The following is a 20,054-nucleotide window of genomic DNA, read 5'->3' as shown; positions in this document are numbered from 1 at the left end:
GACCTTGAAAAAGTATCATTTTAGCGGAGAAAAGAGAAGCACCATGTTTTTCTCTTCAGATCTCACAGTGTCAGAAAAATGCAAGAAAGCCCTCCATTTTAAAAAGCAAGTTCAGGATGAAAAGTTGGTGTGGACGGTGGGGGGGGTCGGGGAGACACTTCAAATTCAACAAATACAACTTCTGCTGCCAGAAGTAACTTGTTGCTTTTCCTGGGCTCTCAGGCTCTCAGGAGTAATGACTTCTTTCTTTCTTTCTTTCTTTCTTTTTTTTTTTTTTTGGTTTTTTCGAGACAGGGTTTCTCTGTGGCTTTGGAGCCTGTCTGGCACTCACTCTGTAGACCAGCCTGACCTCGAACTCACAGCGATCCACGTGCCTCTGCCTCCTGAGTGCTGGGATTAAAGGCGTGCGCCACCAACGCCCGGCTCTGAGTTCTTTCCAAGCTAGTATTTGCCAATAAGTCCACTGTCAGGCAGATCACTATCTACATGGCTTCACTAATTCACACAACAAGAAGGCTGCAAAGTGTCACACAGTGGTGATGCAGGCCTTTGTTCCCAGCACTCAGGAGCAGAGACAGGCAGATCTCTGTAAGCTGGAGGCCAGTCTGATCTACAAAGCAAATTCCAGGACAGCCAGAGCTGTCTCAAACAAATAAATAGTAGGAAGGAAGGAAGGAAGGAAGGAAGGAAGGAAGGGAGGGAGGGAGGGAGGGAGGGAGGGAGGGAGGGAGGGAGGGAGGGAGGGAGGGAGGGAGGGAGGGAGGGAGGGAGGAAGGAAGCTGCAATGTGGCTATTATTATCCTTGCTTTCAGACAAGAAACTAGTAGCAGGGTTAGAACACAAAGCCAGGCTTCTGATGTTGCTGCCTCGATTGTCCCTGAAGGTATGTGCCACTGACGGACTCTTGAATTCTTGTCTTTCTCATACTTTATATGACCTCCTCAACACAAACACCACAATCAATGGGAGCAGACACTTTTCCAGCCTTTGCATATTACTCTATACCAAACAGGAGCCAGACAGATTGCAAAAGGTGAGCGGGGCTGTTGCCACACAAAGGGAGACAGGCTGAGGCACATGAAGGAAGTGTGACTGGTAGGATATCAGGCTAAGACTCAGGCCCAAACCTTGCTGAGTCACAAGACCTCAAAACAAGATGGAATGCCAGTGCTCCGTCACACAGCAGAGCCTGATGCCTGGCGGACTTTACCCTGGCCTGGCCTCTGGAAACACTATGAAAGATGCCAGCGTGTGCACCAGAACTCGGCAGCGCCTTTCTCATCCTAACGCATCCCCCCTAAAACACCCTGCCCGATTAGTAGTGTTTGACAAAGCTGTGATCCTCTGATTACTAAGTCATTTGTTCTTGAGTTCAGCTGCTTGTTAAAAATCACTAGGTGAGCTTTGAAAATTCTCCATAGCAAACAAAATCCTAAACTGGGTTTAGGCATCCATACTTTCCAAACTTTCATTATGATTCATTCAATGTGAAACAGTCATATCTTTGAGTCATGCTGATATCACAGGCCTAAGTGACCAAGGCTGATAGAACACTCATCTTGTTTTGTAGGAAATCCTATCAAATACAAACTACTTGATTGCTAACGATATTCACCATAGTATGAACTACCTTCCTCCTAGCTAATGGTAATTTTATAGCCCCTGGCAAATCTTTCCTCATTCCTCTCTCCCTGAATATTTAGATTCACAAATAAAGTGAAAATTTATACTATGAATGTTAGGAAAAAATCTTTTTAATATAGATCTGAATGCATTCTTTATCCTAAAGGACCAAAACTGGAACAAGGTAAGGGAGATGCCTAGGATACCAGATTCACAGAAGAACCCTCAGTCTTGATACATTTTCTTCCCAAATGTGAGTCCTCCCTTACAGTTAGAAGAACACAAAGATGGTCAGCTATAATGTTGATGCCTCCTGTGCCCCTTGCATTCTCTAACTGTAGCTGTGTTATGTGTCTTACTCCACCTATCTTCCGTTTTATAACTGTGCTCCATCATGAAGGACAGTTCTCCATCCTGGATGGTGCATTCTATTCCTTCAAGGACCAGCGCATCCTCTTTAGTTACACTCTACTCCCCAGCCTCAATCTCTTCACACAGGCTAGACAACTGAACTCTTGTCTATAGGTCTGTTGCAAATTATATTTTTGGAAATTGTTCCTCGGGATTATAGTTATTTAATCCTGTTTCTAGCTACCCTAACACAAAAAAGTGAATCTGATAAAACAAATTACTTTGGAGGAGTTACGAGCACTGGTTACTAAGCCTTAGGATCTGGGTTTGAACCTACATAGTAAGAGAAAATGAGCTCCCACAAGCTGTTCTTATCCTCTAGATGTCCACATGACTTGCACAGGTATGGATGTACATGCACACACACACACAAAATAACTTGATGTAAAAATAATTTTAAGAGTGTTGTAGTTAGTTGAAACCAGGGTTGAGTCTCAGATGGTGACCTTAGCCATCCTCTCCATACCTAGATCTCATTATTATAAAATAGTGAAAATAATGTTAACACTGTTAAATAGCATATGGGCAAGAAATATCAGCTTCATTCTCTGATGCTCCAAATCTCCCATGCAAAGGGGCACTTTGTAGCCACGAATTCTCTGAAATCGAGAATGTCAGTCACTTAGTATAACTATCTTTGGTGCCTATTTCAAAGTCTAACTCAGTTCGTGTCATATTGAAATTACTTGAAAGATAACCAGCTTTTGTATATGGAAGTAAGGTAGGAAACACATTTTCAGAAGCAGCCAAGAAGGAAGAATGAACACAGGATTGGTTGAAAGAAATCAAGGTGACCTTCATTAAATGGAAAAGGAAAATATACACTGAGAGATAGCAGAGGAGACGAGGGAGAGCAGGTAGCATAGCAGCCTTAGACAACACTGCTGTTGGGGGAAAAGGTTAAGAATCCGTCTAGCCACCACTGAAAGTGTTTATCTCTCAAGTTTCCATGATTCTCCCTTACCTTTCCATTGAGCAGATAGCTAGCTGGTTGCATTATGTTCATCAAGACACCCACTGGACTCCAGCTGAATTTATATCGCAAGGGATTGTCTGAATATTCAGGGGCTGGAAGGCCACCACAGTAGGAAATATAAGACTCAATCTATAAATAAGGGATAAATGAAGAAGAATCAACAATATTAAAAAGAAATATTATTTAATTTGCTAATCAGGGTTAATGGTATAAATCTGGTGAATGTGCTATCATTATTATGTTTTGAAGTATTGAGGCTTTCAAATAAATACTTATTAACACAGGGCCACCACACATATATATGAAAATGTATATATATGAACATATATATGTATGATATAAAGCTCCGCTAGAGATAATGGCTAAAATTTTATTCACTTAAAATTCCGCTATTAGAACTGGAGAGACAGGATCATGCTAAAGGGTGTCTGCTGCACTTGCAGAGGACCAAGTTTGGTCTCCAGCACCCATGCTGGGCAGCTAACAATTTCCTATAACTCCAGCTAGTCTCAGAGAACCCAGCATGCTCTCCTGACCTCTGAGGGCATCACACACATGCAAAGATACATACATGCATAAATGGAAGTGAGAAGTCTTTAAATGAATAAATTAAAATAAATTATACTATTAATTCACTTCTTGGTTCATTCTTACAATTTTTATATTCAAAGGCATACATACATAGTATATGCTTTTGAATATAAACACATATGTATAAATACATATATGTATATATGTGCCAAAAAATTAAAGCACTTAATTTGAGTGACTGTACCTACATATACAATAATTCTCTGTCATGTGTAAATGCTTCATTAGTCAATAGACTGATATCCAAAGTTTTTTTCTCACTTTTAAATGTAAAACATCAAAGTATCTATCTCAAAGGCAAAAATTGTTATTAAACAAAGATATTATAGTATCATCTAACACTCAGTTACTAAGACTAAAGTTGTTGTTTGCAGAGATATCTGTAGATACCACAGTTTTTGTGGTTCCTAGTCAAAGGATAAACTGTAGTACAGCAAGTCGCTAATGAGAATCGAAGGAAGATCCCATCTCTACTGAGAAGATCCCATCCTATCTTTAATGCTTTCATAAGTGGAATTCTATATTGGAACTGGGCTCACCGTGGCTCCCAGCTCTTTGGCCTTATCAATTGTTTCCATTGCCAACATGTGATCAAGACCAGGATCTAATCCCAATTCACCAATGACTGTGATGCCAGCGTCTTCCACACTGCCATAGGTGGAAAAGAAGAAAATGAAAAAGTCAGACATAAAAGAGAAACAAGGCCCTGGAAGCACCTTCCTGAAAGTGGAGACTCACCTCTTCTCCAGTTCTTTCATGGCTGGTGTGATGTAGCTCGCAGTGATCATGTTGACTCTGTTTGAGATGCATGTTTTGGCCACAACAGGATGAAGCACATAAGGCAACAAGCTTAAAACAGAGGGAGAAGGGATTCAGAAGCTTTGCTTCCCAGCCCTCCCTCCCTTCCTGGATGCTTGAATGTGCTACAGCTCAGTCCTAAGAAACTGCCCAACAATGCTGGGCAGTGGTGGTGCATGCCTTTAATGCCAGAACTCAGGAAGCAGAGGCAACGGATCTTTGTGACTTCAATATCGGCCTGGTCTATGGAGCTAGTTCCAGGACAGCCAGGGCAATACAGAGAAACTTTGTCTCGAAAAAACATAAACAAGCAAAGAAAATGCCCAACTAAACAATTCTCTCAGAAATGACCAAAGTCTTCCAAACTACAGAAACATTCATCCTGCTGTCTGCCCCACAATGATCTTCACTACACTTTTCATGTTTTTTCTTTTTGGTTTTTTATATTCATTAATTATGTGTACATATGTTTACATAGGCCATAGACAAATCACAAATATCTAATGATCCAGACATCTTATCTCTAGTTTTCTAACACTGAGAGCATACATGTACCTACCAAAAGACAAATACTAAGTATACAGCAACACGTTAATAACAGCCCAAATAAAAAAACAATTAAATTCTATCAAAGTCACAATAGTACTAATGATATATTCACACAGTAGGGCAGACACAGCCAGTTCTCATAATCACAATATCAAATGAATGAAGACTGTCACAAACAAGGACATACTAAGTGATTCATTTATACAAATTTTGAAAACACGTAAAAACTAATCTAGATATTAGAAGAATAGGGTTTACTCTATGGCATAGAGCCAACAATTTTTTAAAAAGTTAATATGAGGACTTGTGGGATATTACCAGTATTGTTCCTTGATATGGTTAGTGGTTATAAAATGTGTTAACACTGTAGATATTCATTGAGCAACATATTTGGCTTTTTTATTTGTGTGGGGGGGTGGCCCAAACTGTCCTCAAACTTTCAATCCTTAGCTTCAAACAAGCAAACAAGTGCTGGGAATATAGGTATGTACCATTACACCCAGCCATAGTTATTCTTTCTGTATTTTCATTCCTATGCTCTTCAGTTAAATGCTTATGAGACAGACGAGAGAAGGGGAAGGGGGAAAGAGAGAATAAGAGAAGATAAAAACAATAAAGCATACACGGAACTTCGTCTTGTCAAATACCTTATGACAAGATCCTGCGAGGCCACCAAAGACTGCAGCTTTTCCTCTTGCTTACCAATGGTCACGCTAACAGGGTTAATGTTGTATTTCTTGCTTAACTGTTGCATTTGGTTCGTCATGTCAGAGCCTATTTCAAGAATACAGAAGTCCTTTTTTTTAGATTTTTCTCCTACTAGACACTTTTTTACATCTCCATAAAATAGCTTTTCAAAACTTAGAGATAAAAATCAGCTAAAATTCAGATTCAACATGCAGTGAAAACAATTTTCTCCTTCTTAAAATAATTTAAGACCTATTTACCTACTGTTATTTCTATATTGTTGTCTCTTGACAGGTATTCTAAAACAGGCTCAGATACATAGCCAGACCCAAGCACCAACACCTTCTTCTTGGTACTCATTGAAAGAGACTGAATACGTTCTCTGTTTAAAAAAGAAAAAGGGCAGAGGTAACTAAAGTTTATTTATTTTAAAAAACAGAAACTTGCTAGTCCCAAATCAAACAACCTAGATGATGAGGCGACAAAATCTCCCTGTATTATTTGCAATAAGAACTCCAACAGGAATGCCTTAGGCCAATGCTTTTCATTATTTGTTTTAGATCTTGTATGATGGAGCCTGGCATCTGAGATGGCCAATGTCTACCGACTTCTGTGAATTCCAGGACTAGAATGAGAACTGAACTCTTTTCTCTGTTTATTTATAACTGAGTAACTTGTTTCACGCTTTATCTTTCCAGACTTATTTATTGAAAACTATGTTGAGTTTGGATGCTGGAAACATTATTTTCTCCTCACAGCAGCCCAAGGAAATAACAGCCTGAACAATGGCTTTCTATTATCTGCATCAAAAACTGTTTTGTCAAGTATCTTTAGACTGAAGCAAGAAATTAAGACTAGAAAGGATTTGAATTCTTGAACCATTGTACTTTGCCACAAACTATGGCCTCCATGGTAGTGATGGACTCTTATTCAACTCCAACTCATTTCTGCTTACTTCACTGTGTTTTGAACATGGGAGTGATCATCATATGTTTTTGAATCAGATTCCCAGATGACATTATGAAACTGTGGATGTCATCTAGTACCAGAAACTTAACAGCAGCTGGGATGTTGGGATCGTTTGGATATTCTCACACTGTAATCTGCCAACCTTTCATTTGTAGTGAGTAAATAAACATGAAATAAAATGTTCCCACCACTCTTCATGAAGGGGGAGGTCCGGCTGTATGGTGTGAATATATGTTTCTCTTATTGGTTTAATAAAACACTGATTGGCCAGTAGCCAGGCAGGAAGAATAGGTGAGGCTACCAGACAAGGAGAATTATGGGAGAGGAAAGCAGAGAGGAGCTGCCAGAGAGACTCCATGTAGCTACTGGGAAGATTGGACTTTGGGCATTCTCTGGTAAGATAAGGCCATGTAAAAATACACAGATGAATAGTTATGGGTTAGTAAGTAAGAAAGAGCTAGCCAATAAGAAACCTGAGCTGTTGGTGCTAGTATCAGGTATCTATCTGTACAGCCCTGTCCTTGGGGTTCTGACAGGATATGCCCTCAGCTGCAGCAACTAAGAGTCCACCTGTGCATATTCACCATGTTCCCTGTTCATCTCCCATCCTCTCCTCCTCTCTCTCTCTCTCTCTCTCTCTCTCTCTCTCTCTCTCTCTCTTCTCTCCTTTCCTCCTCTCTCTCTCTCTCTCTCTCTCTCTCTTTCTCTCTTCCGCCACTCCTGTCCTCAGAGGCTGGTCTCCCTCCTTTCCTTTCCCTTTTTTTTATATTTTATTTTCTTCCTTTCCTTTTATGATCCCTTTCCCTAATTAAAAAAAAAACTCTCAGCTTGAACCCTGTTGAATGGCATTTTTCTTTCTAGCATGCTGCTTTTCTTAAATTACAACAATTGGCCACACATTTTGTAATTAATATAAGCCTCTGTGTGTTTATTTGGGACTGAAGGCCACTGGGACTAGGTGGGAGAGAACCTCCATCTACTTCTTCACATAGCAACACATTCATATCACTGATAAGATCTCTTTTAATCACTATCTTCATCCCATTTAGCCTCTGAAAGAACTACCATTAGCTGTTTACTAGATATTCTTTCCAGTAGTACCTTATATGATTTGTATAAATGAAACATTTTAATGTACAAATATAAACTGTTCAAACGTTAATAAACTATGCTCAGATTCCACATAAACAGTACCCCTAACACCCCAAATTCCAGGTTAGTAATCATTGCACTAAGCAATGAAAATAATGTAAGAATTAAGCTAGTATTTAAAATAAAGTAAATTCCCTTTCTAGGCAAGTTCTCCATCATCTGATTCCTGGCACAAGAATACATTAGGGAATGGAAGTAAAAAGTTCCAGCAACTGCGGTCACTCAAACTAGCTGCCCCAGAAAACATGGGACACAAACTAAGGAAATAACTGATTAGTTGACATATCCTTACTACTGCAGTAAGAACTCATCAGGTCATAAAAATAAACAGAACTCTGAATAACAAACAAATATGAAGCTTCCCCTGTAAAAACTCTCCTATAGAACTATGAAGGAAGTTTGATTTTAGAAAGAAAAAATACTCAGTGCTTTATGCCAGAAGATTTCATTGCCACGTTAAATTCAGCAGTTCTAAGCAAACTCACACACGAAAGAGAAGTATATATATGGGGCAGGGGGAATCTGATCCTGGCACATCTCTATTTCTTGTAGTAAGAACCAGTGAAATGACAGACTCTGGATATCCCCCATGGAGGGCCTTACCCTCCCTGGGGAACAGAGGGGGAATTGTGCAGGGGGGGCTGGGAGGCTTGGGGGGGCATGGGAGGAGAGGAGGGAGAGGGACCTGGGATTGACATGTGAAGCAAACTTGTTTCCCATTTAAATAAAAAATCTAAAAAGAAAAAAAAGAACCACTGAAAAGAAGTCAAGGTAGTTAAGCTACTGTGTTTGTGTTTTCTCTCTGTGGCTTCTCCCAGGAATTGTTTGTGCATTATTTTGTAAAATATAAAAAGACCAGCAAAATAGGTTGAGCTCAAGTACAGTCTGTGGGGGAAACAAGAATGTTTCAAAGAAACCCCAGTGTTTCCGAGCCTGAACAGAAACATCAGTTAGGGGGAGCAGAGAGCTGGCTGAGCCCTTAGGTAGATTCCCGGGCGATTTTAGTCACCTTCCTCCTCTCATCATCTGCCTTCTTCACTATCTCCCTTAATTTCTATTCATGATCCCACTTTGCCAAACATTATACTGAACAAAATAAAGTCAACAAAACCCAAGCAGAAAGTACCACAGAAAGCGTTAATATGCTCATTTCCTTTGAAAAATTAATCTAGAAATTGCAATGTGCCGGCTGAAGCGAGAACACGAAGGTACGCAATAGCAAACCATTCTACATCTCCTCATTTACAGGCCACGCCTCACCAGATTTTAATGGCTGGGAGGAAAATATAATGTTCTTCAAAGAAAAAGAGCTCCCCTTGGTTAGCCAGTTGCATACTCTGGGTTTCTAACATTATCAAACCTCACAAATTACTTAGATCTAACATTACTGACTATCATTGAGGCCTTCAAGCATACTCATAAAAACCAAGGCAAGAATCAATGTATAAAACAAGAAGATTTTTAACAGTACTTACCTGCTTTCTCGGAGTTTCTGGATATACTTGTATTTATCAGTCAATGTACCATTAGATGTAATCACTGCCTAGATGTGTATACACAAGACATTTCTTTAGTATCCAACATCTTAGTCCTAGACATATGGACACATGACTAGCAGAGGAGACAAAGGAATGTAGACTTGGGAGGGAGGGAGAAGAGAATAGGGAGGAGGGAGACAAGAGAGTGGGGAGGGAAGGGAGGAGAAAGTCTACACACAGCAAGGAGGAGAATTAAAGATGGTAGGAAAAAGTTACGTTCACGGGAGGAAATACTCAGGACTTACGTCTCGCACCACTGGGGAGAAGTTCTGGCTTTCGAGGGGCTGTGACGCATCTGATAACAACTGCAAGGAGAAGAGGATGGGGAGAGTTAACGGAAGATGCAACGGTGGCTTGATGGCATTTTATAAGCACAGCGACGTTTCTGCTTAAAGAAAAAGTTTTCTGAATGTTGCTGGATACAAATAACTGGTCACAGAAATCTGTAGTTAACTCTGCGTCCAGGAATGCAGTGTCTCAAGGCAACCCCTTCTCACCATGGTCCTGGCTCTGCCATTCCTCAGCCAGACTGGTCTCTGACACCTGCAGGAAGTCAGGACTCCAGTGTTGCTCAGAGGCTGCGTCACACCCCTCTTTTATGTGTGTGTGTGTGTGTGTGTGTGTGTGTGTGTGTGTGTGCATGCGCGCGCACGCAGGTGCACACGCATGTGTTCTCATGTGCACAGTGGGAGAGCAGTTTGTCTCTCTGTAGGGAGAGCAGTCAGGAGGACTCAAGACAGGACTATTTACATTCAAGGGCCAAAAAGGAGGAAGTGAGAGGCTGTGACCCTGTGCAGAGACTCCGCTGACTCTAAAAATGCCCAATTTTAAAACTAGAGTTTGATTCTAACCATCTCTGCTTGCTGAGAACACACAAGAACTCTTTCACAAGCAATCAGAGGTATTATATTGAACACGTTTTAAGTTCCCCACGTATTAGAGCCGTAATCTTCCTTCTGAGTGGCTCTGTCCCAGCCCGGAGTTTAAGCTGCTCAAGAGAACTAGACAAGCGCACCAATCTCACAGCAGAGGTAACTCTTGGTCAAATTTAGCTCTATGGGTAACACAAAATTTCAACTCTTAGGGATAATGGCTTGAACAAGTAAAGCTCAAAATAGCACCTATAAATTCTGTCCATTTCCCTTGAGTCAGATAGATATTGACAAATCTCTCTCTCCTCCCTCCCCCCTCCTCACTTCCACTCTCCCTCAATCCTCCTCCTCTCTCCCTCTCCCTACTCCTCCTCCTTCCCCTTCCACCCCCATTCCTCCCTCTCTCTCTCTCTCCCTCTCCTACTCCCTCCCTCTCCTTCTCCCTCCTTCTCCCTCTCCCTCTCTTCCTCTCTCTCCCCCCCCTCAATCGTTCTACATAGCCCTAGTTGGCCTTGAACTCAGAGATTCCCCTGCCTTTGCCTGGGACACATCTCTCATATTAACACCTGAGAAGTCTTCTCTTGTTCCCAACACCCAGAACTCTTGTTCCCAAGTACAGGGTATCAGTCAGGACTGTTACCTCAGATGGTCAATGGTGGGACAGTGGTTGTCCTTCTCTACCATTTCTAGGTTAAGGTCTAGATCACTTACCCAAATAAGAAACAAAACTTTACACAGCAGATGCTAGAAACAAGATGTAAGCTCGTTCTTGTGTATCTAAAGCAGAAATCAACAAATATGTATCAAATCTGAGGGAAACAAATGTTGCTTGTCATTCCAAAGCCTGTGTCCTGTAATACCACAGAGTCTGCACAGACTTTAAGTCAATGGCAAACAATGAACAAAAATGTATCAGTAAAATAATTCCTGAGCCAGGCGGTGGTGGGGCACGCCTTTAATCCCAGCACTCAGGAAGCAGAGGCAGGCGGATCTCTGTGAGTTGAGGCTGGGCTGGACCAACAGCCTCGACAACAATGCAGAGAAACCCTGTCTCGTAAAAACCAAAAAAAAAAAAAAAATTCCTGATGACACTCTGCTATAGATCAGTGACTTTCTCAGCCATCATCCAAGAGGCTACAGCAAGCCACATCCAGGTATCATGCAGAGTGAGAGACCTTGGAACGTCCAGCCCTAACTGAATCATCCCTAATCAAACTCTTCCCCACAGGGTTCAAAGAACCCCGGGGAAAACGAGGCAGAAAGAGGAAGGATGGAGGACACCAAGAAAACAAGACCCTCTACATCAGCATGACTAAAGCACTTATGAACTTGCACAGGGCCTGTGTGGGATGCACCAGGTCCTTTGTATATATATTATAGCTTCCAGTTTAATAATTTTATGGGATTCCTGAGTGTGCAAATGAGTGGTCTCTGTTTCTTGTGCCTTCTTTGGGGCTCTTTTCATTCTGTTTCTTTCAATTCAGATCTAGCGTGTTATATTTTTTGTTTTCTCTTATTTAACTAATTTATTATTATCCCTTAGAAGCTTATTTTCTAATGAGAGGCAGAAAGGTGGTAGATCCCAATGGGAAGGGAGGTGGGAACTGGAAGGAGTAGAGGGAAGGGAAACCAAATTCAGAATATACTGAGAGGGAAAAACTATTTTCAACAAAAGGAAAAAACATTTAAGAAAAAAAGTAAAAATGAGGGGGAAATAGAGTAGTAATAAACCCTGAAGTAGCTCCTGCTATAGTTTGTCAACAGAAGGTTCCCACAACTTATATGTCTGAACACTTGGTTTTTGACTGGTAGCACAGTTTTGTCAGATTGTAGAACTTTGGGGGACTGTCCAGCTGAAGAAAGCGGGTCGGTGAGGGCGGACCTGAGGTCTGTATTTTATCTTTGTTTCTTGTCCTCTCTCCATTTCCTGTTCCTCCCAAATGTGATCAAGCAGCCTCATACTCGTAACCCCACAGCATAGGGCCATTCTTCCAGCCATGCTCTGAAACAAACCTTTCTTCTCTTAGTTGCTTTTTGTCAGGTATTGATCGCAGCGATGAGAAAAGCTGTACAGAAAATTGGAACAGAGAAGTGCGGCCTTTGCTATGACAAACTGGACCATAGGAGTCCCAGTCCTTTGCAGCAAGCTTATTAGAGAAACGTGGAGAGTATGAAGAGCTGCTGGCTAAAGGAACCCCCAAATATTCACAAGCAAAGCTCAACGGGCTGTTTTGATGGGAACTGGAAAGACCAAAATGCCAACAGGGAGGCATATTGTGAAGTCTGGGACCGTGGGGTTTCATACAGAAATGGGATCTTTCAGGATCTAGACCAGAATCCATTTGTGTAACATTTTGGTAAGGAATCCAGCTGTACATGCTCATGTCCAGAAAACTTAACTGAGACCAAATTCAAAAATGGCGCAGTAAGGAGCAGGGGCTGGAAAGATGGCTTAGTGTTAAGAGCTCTTGTTGCTCTTTCAGAAGACACAGGCTTGGTTCCCAGAGCCCTCATAATGGCTCACAAGGATCTATAACTCTAGTTACAGAGTACATGGTATCCTTTTCTATCCTCCATTGGCACAAGGCATATATATGGTATACATGTATACATTCAAACACTTACACACATACAACTAAATATTTTTTAAGATTAAGTTGTGGATTAATTTGTTGAGTGGAGAAAATTTGAAGACAGTGTATGGCTATTACTCACTATGTTTGGCCATATTTACTGTGAGAGTGAGCAAATGTGGACAATGATTTCAATCGCCAGAACCCACACAAAGGTGAGAGAATGGATAACACACACAGGCAACACCACATGCATGCGCACACACACACACACACACACACACACACACACACAGAGAGAGAGAGAGAGAGAGAGAGAGAGAGAGAGAGAGAGAAAGAGAGAGAGAGAGACCAATAATAAATGAAATTTTAAATTTATAGAACATATACCAATTAAACAAAATAAAAGCAAATATAGTAGCAAGGCACAATAAAGTAGCAGATTAAGTTCATTCATAAGCACAGATGTAATAATCCCAAATAAGATAAACCAATGAATGTAAATACAGTTAATGGGTGTATATGAACATATGCATGTATGAATGCATATGCACATACACATAACCCAGAGATATGTCAGAACAACTCTTTATAGGACAATTGTTAGTAATAGTTCCAAACAGAAAACTAAATGTCAACCAACAGTTAAATAAATATTTGTTGACATAGCCATTAGCAAGCTGAATTTGATCATACATAAGAGATAAATATATTGTAGCCAATTGAGTTTATTCTATGAATGTAAAAATGGTTTGATTTGAAAATCACTTGATATAATTTATCATATTAGCAAAACAAGAACCATATAATTTTGATGAATGCCAAATATGTAAAAATATATCCATTATAATAGTTCAAAAGTCTTTAAAATGAAAAACAAATGTATGAAACTTCAGAGTAAATGTCAGACTTGCTGATGAGACTTTTCTCTGAAGGACAGAAACAATGAAAGGTCAGAGGGGGGAAAGAAAGGCTGTAAAGTACCATATTCTAAGTACAACACAGATGTGACAACCATGAACTCACGGCAGCTGGCTGCGTGCACTGGCTTCTCTTGACAGCCAGCTACATAGAGGAAAGATTCACAGGACTACAGGAATCACTCTGCTGACAACCAACAGATTCTGACCCTGGCATTGGGTGAGGCATGGTATCCACGTGTGTGGCCACTGGTCACCAAACCAAATTCTGATGGTTAGTTCCAACTCATGGTCACACAGATGACTCTGATTAAACTCTGAAGAACACTAAGCAAAACCAAAGTGTGTGAAAGAGAAAAGACACGGGGCAGAGATGGTAGAGGTAAGGCAGATGCAGGAGAAGGAAGGTGGCAGAGGAAGGGAAAACATGGTGTGTATGTGTACAAATCAAAAAGAACAAAATTTACTAACAAAAAGAGACTTAAAGAGACAAAGGCATAAAGTTGCTTGCTCTTTTAATATATATAACTCCTAAATATAACATGCTCAGTTCATATATTACATTTATGTTTCACTATTATAAATTGCATCCCTTTGATACTTTAATATTTTACTAATATATCTATATATATGTATTGTTTTCTTTAACAAATTTTTCTTTCATGAATGTTGTCATGATGAGTTATACTGGCTAATTCTCATGATGCTTTAGCGTAAATTCATTGAGTTGACTTCTCTGTCCCCTACCACCTGTATGAAATGAACAGCACTGAATCATAAGTTTTATTAAAGACAAGTAGGAGGTCAGTGAGATGGCCAAGCAGATAAAGGCACTTGCTACCAAGCCTGAAAACTTGATTCTAGTTCCTAGAATTCACATGGCAGAAAAAAACTGACACTTCAACTAGTCCTCTGATCTCCAGATCCACATCTATACACACACATATGCCCCCACGTGCCCACATGCATATGCATGCACATCTATACATATACACAAACAAAATGTAAGTTGAAAATATAAAAATAATGACTTACAGAGGTGCCTGGGGAAGGTTGATGGAGGGAAAGGGAAGAAAGGAGGGAGGGGAAACTGTGGTTGGGATATAAAATAAATTAATGAAATACATAATGGAAAATAGAAGAAAAGAAAAATAAATAAAACACAAGAAATGGGAAAAAGCACCAATAACTTTTAAAAGATAGCAAAATTGTTCAGGGTTAGAAGTCAGGAGAGTGGATATGTCACCTTTGAAAGGAAGGACGTGGAGAGCCCTAAGGGAGGATAAAGGACTTTGGGGATGCTGCCATTGTCTGATTTAGAGTACACAAAACCTCCGAAAGATTGAGACAGTCAAAACTCCAGTATGGAAGGAGGAAGGGTTCATAAGGCCTTGCTCCTAGGTGCTACTGGTAGTTGATGCTTGCTTAAGGAGACAGAGTCATTTTTCTTAGGGGATGTGGCCACTGGTAAGGTGCCCAGGCTTTAGTAAATGGCTCCTCATTCAATACATATAGGCAGTAATAATAACAGGCCTCAAGAGGTTGTTTTTAAGATATGAATTAGGAAGGGGGATATATTGCAGACTTCTGGACAGAGTTAGAGGTGACAGTAGATAAGATCAAAATACACTGTATACATTTCTAAAAGAAATGTTAATAGTCACACCTATGCACACAATCTAAATTCAACAAGATAAAAGTTGAGCTAAAGTACATAGTCTTGCACTGAAAAACATGACAAAGCCAGTAATTTGTCAGTACTTCTTGCTATTTCAGTGCTCTGCTGGAACCAACATGATTCAATCCACTTGTTAGAAACAGGCAGGTGTATGTTAGATGTAGCGAACTAGCCCTCCCTTAAATACTAATCCTGGACAAAGCTTAGGCAATAACGAACTGGAAGAGAGGTTCAGAAAGAGGGGCAACAGCTCTGGAGAAGCATCACATGGAAGAGCATCTGCGGGAACAGCTGAAGCACCCCTTTTTGATATTGCTTTGAGGGCAAGACATAGGTGATACTCTAGATTTGTTCTACCAATGGCATAAAGAACATTGACCAAAGCCACTTACTGGAGGAATGATTTTATTTTGGCTTACCAGTTATAGTCCATCACTGAGAGAAGTCTGGGTAGGAACTCAAGGAAGAAACCATGGAGAAATGCTACTTGCTGTCTTTCTCACTCAATGCTTAACTAGCTTTACATGCAGACCAGGACCATCTGCCCAAGCAATGATGCTGACACCGGTGGGCTGGACCTTTCTACATCAAGTAGTAATCAAAGACAACCATCCACAGAATCAACAAAAGAACCTGATCTATACAGTTCTTCAACTGAGGTTGTTCGTCTCAGATGACTCTAGTCTGTATCAAGTTGACAATTCAGATTAACCAGGATGAGGAGAAGTAAAGGGGTACTGGGAATCTGTCAGGCCCAGAGCAACCAGACTCATGTGTTAGGGGTATAAAAGTGGCAGATTCTGAGAAAGGGAGTCAGTGTTTGTGCAAGTCTCTTCTGTCTCATGAACCCCAAACTGAACATGTACATTAAACATTCAAGTAGAGATAAAAGACTCAAATTTCTATTTAAGCTAGCTTGTTCCACAGACGAGATGTAACTTTCAATAAAAGTCTAAGCGAGCAGAGTCTGAAATTGCTTTTGAAATAAAGTTCACCCTTTCTCAGAGCAGCATCACAATCCAGAATCCCTACAATGGCATTCATACAATAAGAACATAGTGAAACCTGCTACCTAGTCTCAAAGGCACAAACAATTAACAAACTTCAATCCTAAATTTACACAGAGTGTTGGAAGGATAAGACATAGCAGCGTCCCCTTGTCCAGAGTTTTGCTTCCCATGGTTTTAGTTACTTTGGAATTACTGTATGAAAAGAGTCAATAGCAATAAAAAAGATATCTTAATAGAGAGAGAGCCATTGTGGGCTTATGGAGAAACCTGGTGCTAGACTAACTCCCAAGAATCCACAAGGAGGACTCCAACTAAGACTCCTAGCAATAGTAGAGAGGATGCCCTACCCCTGTAATCAGATAGATGAATACCCCAACTATTATCATAGAGCCCTCACTCAGTAAATGATGGAACCAGATGCAGAGATCCACAACCAAAACCAGGCCAAACTCCAGGAATCCAGATGAAGAGATGGAAGAAAGAGCATATGAGCAAGGGAAATCAAGATTATAATGGATAAATCTATAGAGATAGTTGATCCGTGCTCATGGAAACTCATGAACTCTAGACCTACAACTGTGGAGACTGTAGGGGGCTGAACTAGGCCCTCCATATGTGGGAGACAGTTGTAAAGCTTAGACTATCAGAGGACACCCTGGCAGTAGGACCACAATACAAACCATGAGCTAGCTTGTTGGAGCCCATTCCCTGTGATGGGATACCACGCTCACTCAGTCTTAATGAATGGGAGATGTACCGAGCCCTGCCCCAACCTGTTGTACCAGACTATGTTGACCCCCATGGGAGACCTTACCTGTAAAGAGAAGTAGACTGGGGATGGGCTAGGAGGGAGGTAAGGGGGGAGAGGAGGCAAGGTGGTGGAAGGGAGAACTGTGGTTGGAATGTAAAATGAAATCAAACAGTAAAAAAAAAATCTTTAAAAAAAGAAATTCCTGAAATAAACTATTCATAAGTTACAAGTTATATATCCTTCTGAATAGCAAATGCAATTCTATGTTGTCCTGCTGTATCTCACTTGACCAGTATATTCATATGGCATATGCTACCTACTCTGAAGCCATTTAGAAGCCATCTTGGTTCTCAAATTAGTTGTGGTGCTCTTCCAGTAGCTTAATTCTAACACTGTTCCCTACACCTTTCACTTCACTTCCTTTCATCACAGGTATTTTTATTAAATATCAACACAAGGGCAAGAAGCACATGCAATGCAAATGAGAGTGAGAGACCTCATTGACATAAACTTTACAAGATTTTCTTACATAAATGTTATCAATGTTCTGTTTCATAATCTTGCACCTTGTTTATAAAATAAACTTTGTCATAGATATGCTAGTGCAGAGTAGATATATATAGAGGCTTTAACACCACACAAACATTTCAAACATTAACTGAAAGGGTCTCAAATGTGCTCCCTGCAGATAAGGGAAACTAACAAAGATCACAAAATGGCTTTTATAACTATGCTCCACATGATAAAAGAAAAATTCATAATAACAAAAGCATGAAGCTGGGTGATGGTGGTGGTGCACACCTTTAATCCCAGCACTTGGGAGGCAGAAGTGGGTGAAGCCATGAGTTTGAGGCCAGCCTGGTCTACAGAGCAACTTGCAGGACGTCCAGGGCTACATAGAGAGAAAGTCTGTCTCTTAAAACCAATGATGATTATGATGATGATGACGACAACGACGATCATGACAATAGCGTGGAGATTCTCAACAGGAAAAAAGAAAACTACCAAAAAACACATAACCACCACTCACACCCAAAAAGTCAACTCTAGGACTGTAACATCTGAAATTAAAAAAATACAGTCAGGCTTGCTACCAGTACAGAAACTACAAAGGCATTTACATATCCGAAGAATTCTTCTGAATTCTACATACAATTAGTAATAATAAAATTAGTAAATATTGCTTTGAAAAAGAAATCTAGTCAGCAGAGAAACAATGACAAGGGAAAATGAACATAAAATACAGTTGGGGACATTAACTACTTCTTTTTGCCCTAGACACACACCATGATGTAGGCACTGAGACATTTACATCTCTAGGATGTTAAAACTTGGAAATCCATTAAGATTATATACTTCCACCACCTAATTTCACAAATGAGATACCTGAGGCATACCCTGAAGAAGTAAATCTAGCTGATGCCATTAGTAATTTCCAAATGCCACTCCCTCCCTTCAGAGCCAACTTCAGACACACTGAAGACTCAGCACTACATTGGCACATGATAGAAAGCGAAAAACATTTCCCTTAAGTTGTCATCTGACCTCCATGGGCACATCATGGTGTGAACGTACCACTGTGGGCACATGTACACATACAAACACATCAACAAATAAATAGTAATATCTTTCCACAATATTTTCTAATGTGCTCATCCTCTTATGTCTCCTTGTTATTGGTCACTCATAGAAGACAACTTCCCGTTTCACAGTGGGAGAGAAGTGGGGAATGAAGACACAAGAGCCACTGTTCAGGACCTGGAATCTCTGCCAGAGGTCAACTGTTGTTAGCAATAAAAAGTAAAGCATGGCAAGTCTGAACCCAAGATAAACACTGAAGGAAGACATTTCTTTGGTAAAGGGAATGGAATCTAGATTACACATCATTTCAGAATCAATCACAGGAGAAAAACACTATCTCACCATAAGCTGTCAGTGAACAAAACACTAGTGGCTGGCATCCAGTAGTATTTTCTATAATTGTGACTATTCAGATCTGTTCATTGTAGCACAATAAAAACGCCCCCAATATAAATTGGTCTACATAGTAATGTAATTGATGATAAAGTAACTCTATACTCTTTCATGTCACAAATACCCTTAATAAAATGTATATACAATGAGATGAATGTATAATTGTGTTTGTGAGCCTGAAGTCAGCCACATAATCACAGTCCCCATGATACAAGTAAAAGATTATGGAGAATAAAATGGACCTGTAAGTACATTTGGAGAAGGGCTGGCATTTCATTTTACAACAGATTTCTTAGAGACAGGAGACCAGAACATTTGTAAGCTTACTCTATATTTCTACTTAAGGTCACAGAGTTGCTATGGAGGCTACCAATCCCCTTACCATTTCTTCAACATAAGGGTAAAGCATATCTCCAAAGTATTCTGTAGCCTCAATTGGAAGCTGTGCTGGCAAATTGTCAATGGAACACATCAGAATCCCGGAGCCTTCAACACTAGGAGAAGCAACATGCTTTATTCAAATGCACAAAATATTACTTGAACATTGTAAATTTTCTTAGGCTTTACCCCATTACAATGTTTGTTTCATTGTTATTTGAATATTTATAGTCTTAAAAAGTAAAACATGTTATAAATAAGACTGCTTTTCAAACAAAGCCTTTTCTTTATTCAACAACCCATCTCCCATTTAAATATAGTATACATGTATTTAAGCATTCTAATTTTAATGTGCTTTTTCCATTTTTTACTGAGTTTGAGCACATACCTACAAATTTTCACTTATTCATAAAGAAGTAAAATGTTGAGTACTTTAGCACACAGAGGTAAGGTAACAGCAGCTTTGACAAACTCACCTGTCATGAATAATATGCTGGTCTGCATCATACATGCAAAAGGGTCGTTCTATCGTAGTACACTCAGTCATAAAGTCTATAGACCCTCCTGTGTCTGCAGAAATGTCACATATTGCCACAAGCCTGGA

The 20,054-nt window shown here is 40.1% G+C and overlaps 1 protein-coding gene across 2 annotated transcripts in view; it reads right to left on the bottom strand.

Annotated features, from left to right (window-relative positions):
- The window catches only part of Aass (aminoadipate-semialdehyde synthase), a 64,860-nt gene that overhangs the window by 18,128 nt on the left and 26,678 nt on the right, over positions 1 to 20,054 (bottom strand). For both annotated transcript variants that reach the window (XM_013119111.3, XM_021231816.2), the window contains 9 exons: positions 19,927 to 20,049; positions 19,455 to 19,566; positions 9,540 to 9,599; positions 9,232 to 9,299; positions 5,896 to 6,017; positions 5,596 to 5,722; positions 4,340 to 4,450; positions 4,141 to 4,249; positions 2,999 to 3,139 (listed from right to left, as the gene is read on the bottom strand). In XM_013119111.3, coding sequence (XP_012974565.1) covers positions 2,999 to 3,139; positions 4,141 to 4,249; positions 4,340 to 4,450; positions 5,596 to 5,722; positions 5,896 to 6,017; positions 9,232 to 9,299; positions 9,540 to 9,599; positions 19,455 to 19,566; positions 19,927 to 20,049 — 973 coding nt within the window. The remainder of the gene's footprint in view (positions 1 to 2,998; positions 3,140 to 4,140; positions 4,250 to 4,339; positions 4,451 to 5,595; positions 5,723 to 5,895; positions 6,018 to 9,231; positions 9,300 to 9,539; positions 9,600 to 19,454; positions 19,567 to 19,926; positions 20,050 to 20,054) is intronic.

Source organism: Mesocricetus auratus, unplaced genomic scaffold, assembly GCF_017639785.1.
Source record: "Mesocricetus auratus isolate SY011 unplaced genomic scaffold, BCM_Maur_2.0 Super-Scaffold_100019, whole genome shotgun sequence".
NCBI lineage: Eukaryota > Metazoa > Chordata > Mammalia > Rodentia > Cricetidae > Mesocricetus > Mesocricetus auratus.
Note: the sequence above shows the minus strand (reverse complement) of the source record. Positions and strands in the feature narration are given on the sequence as shown.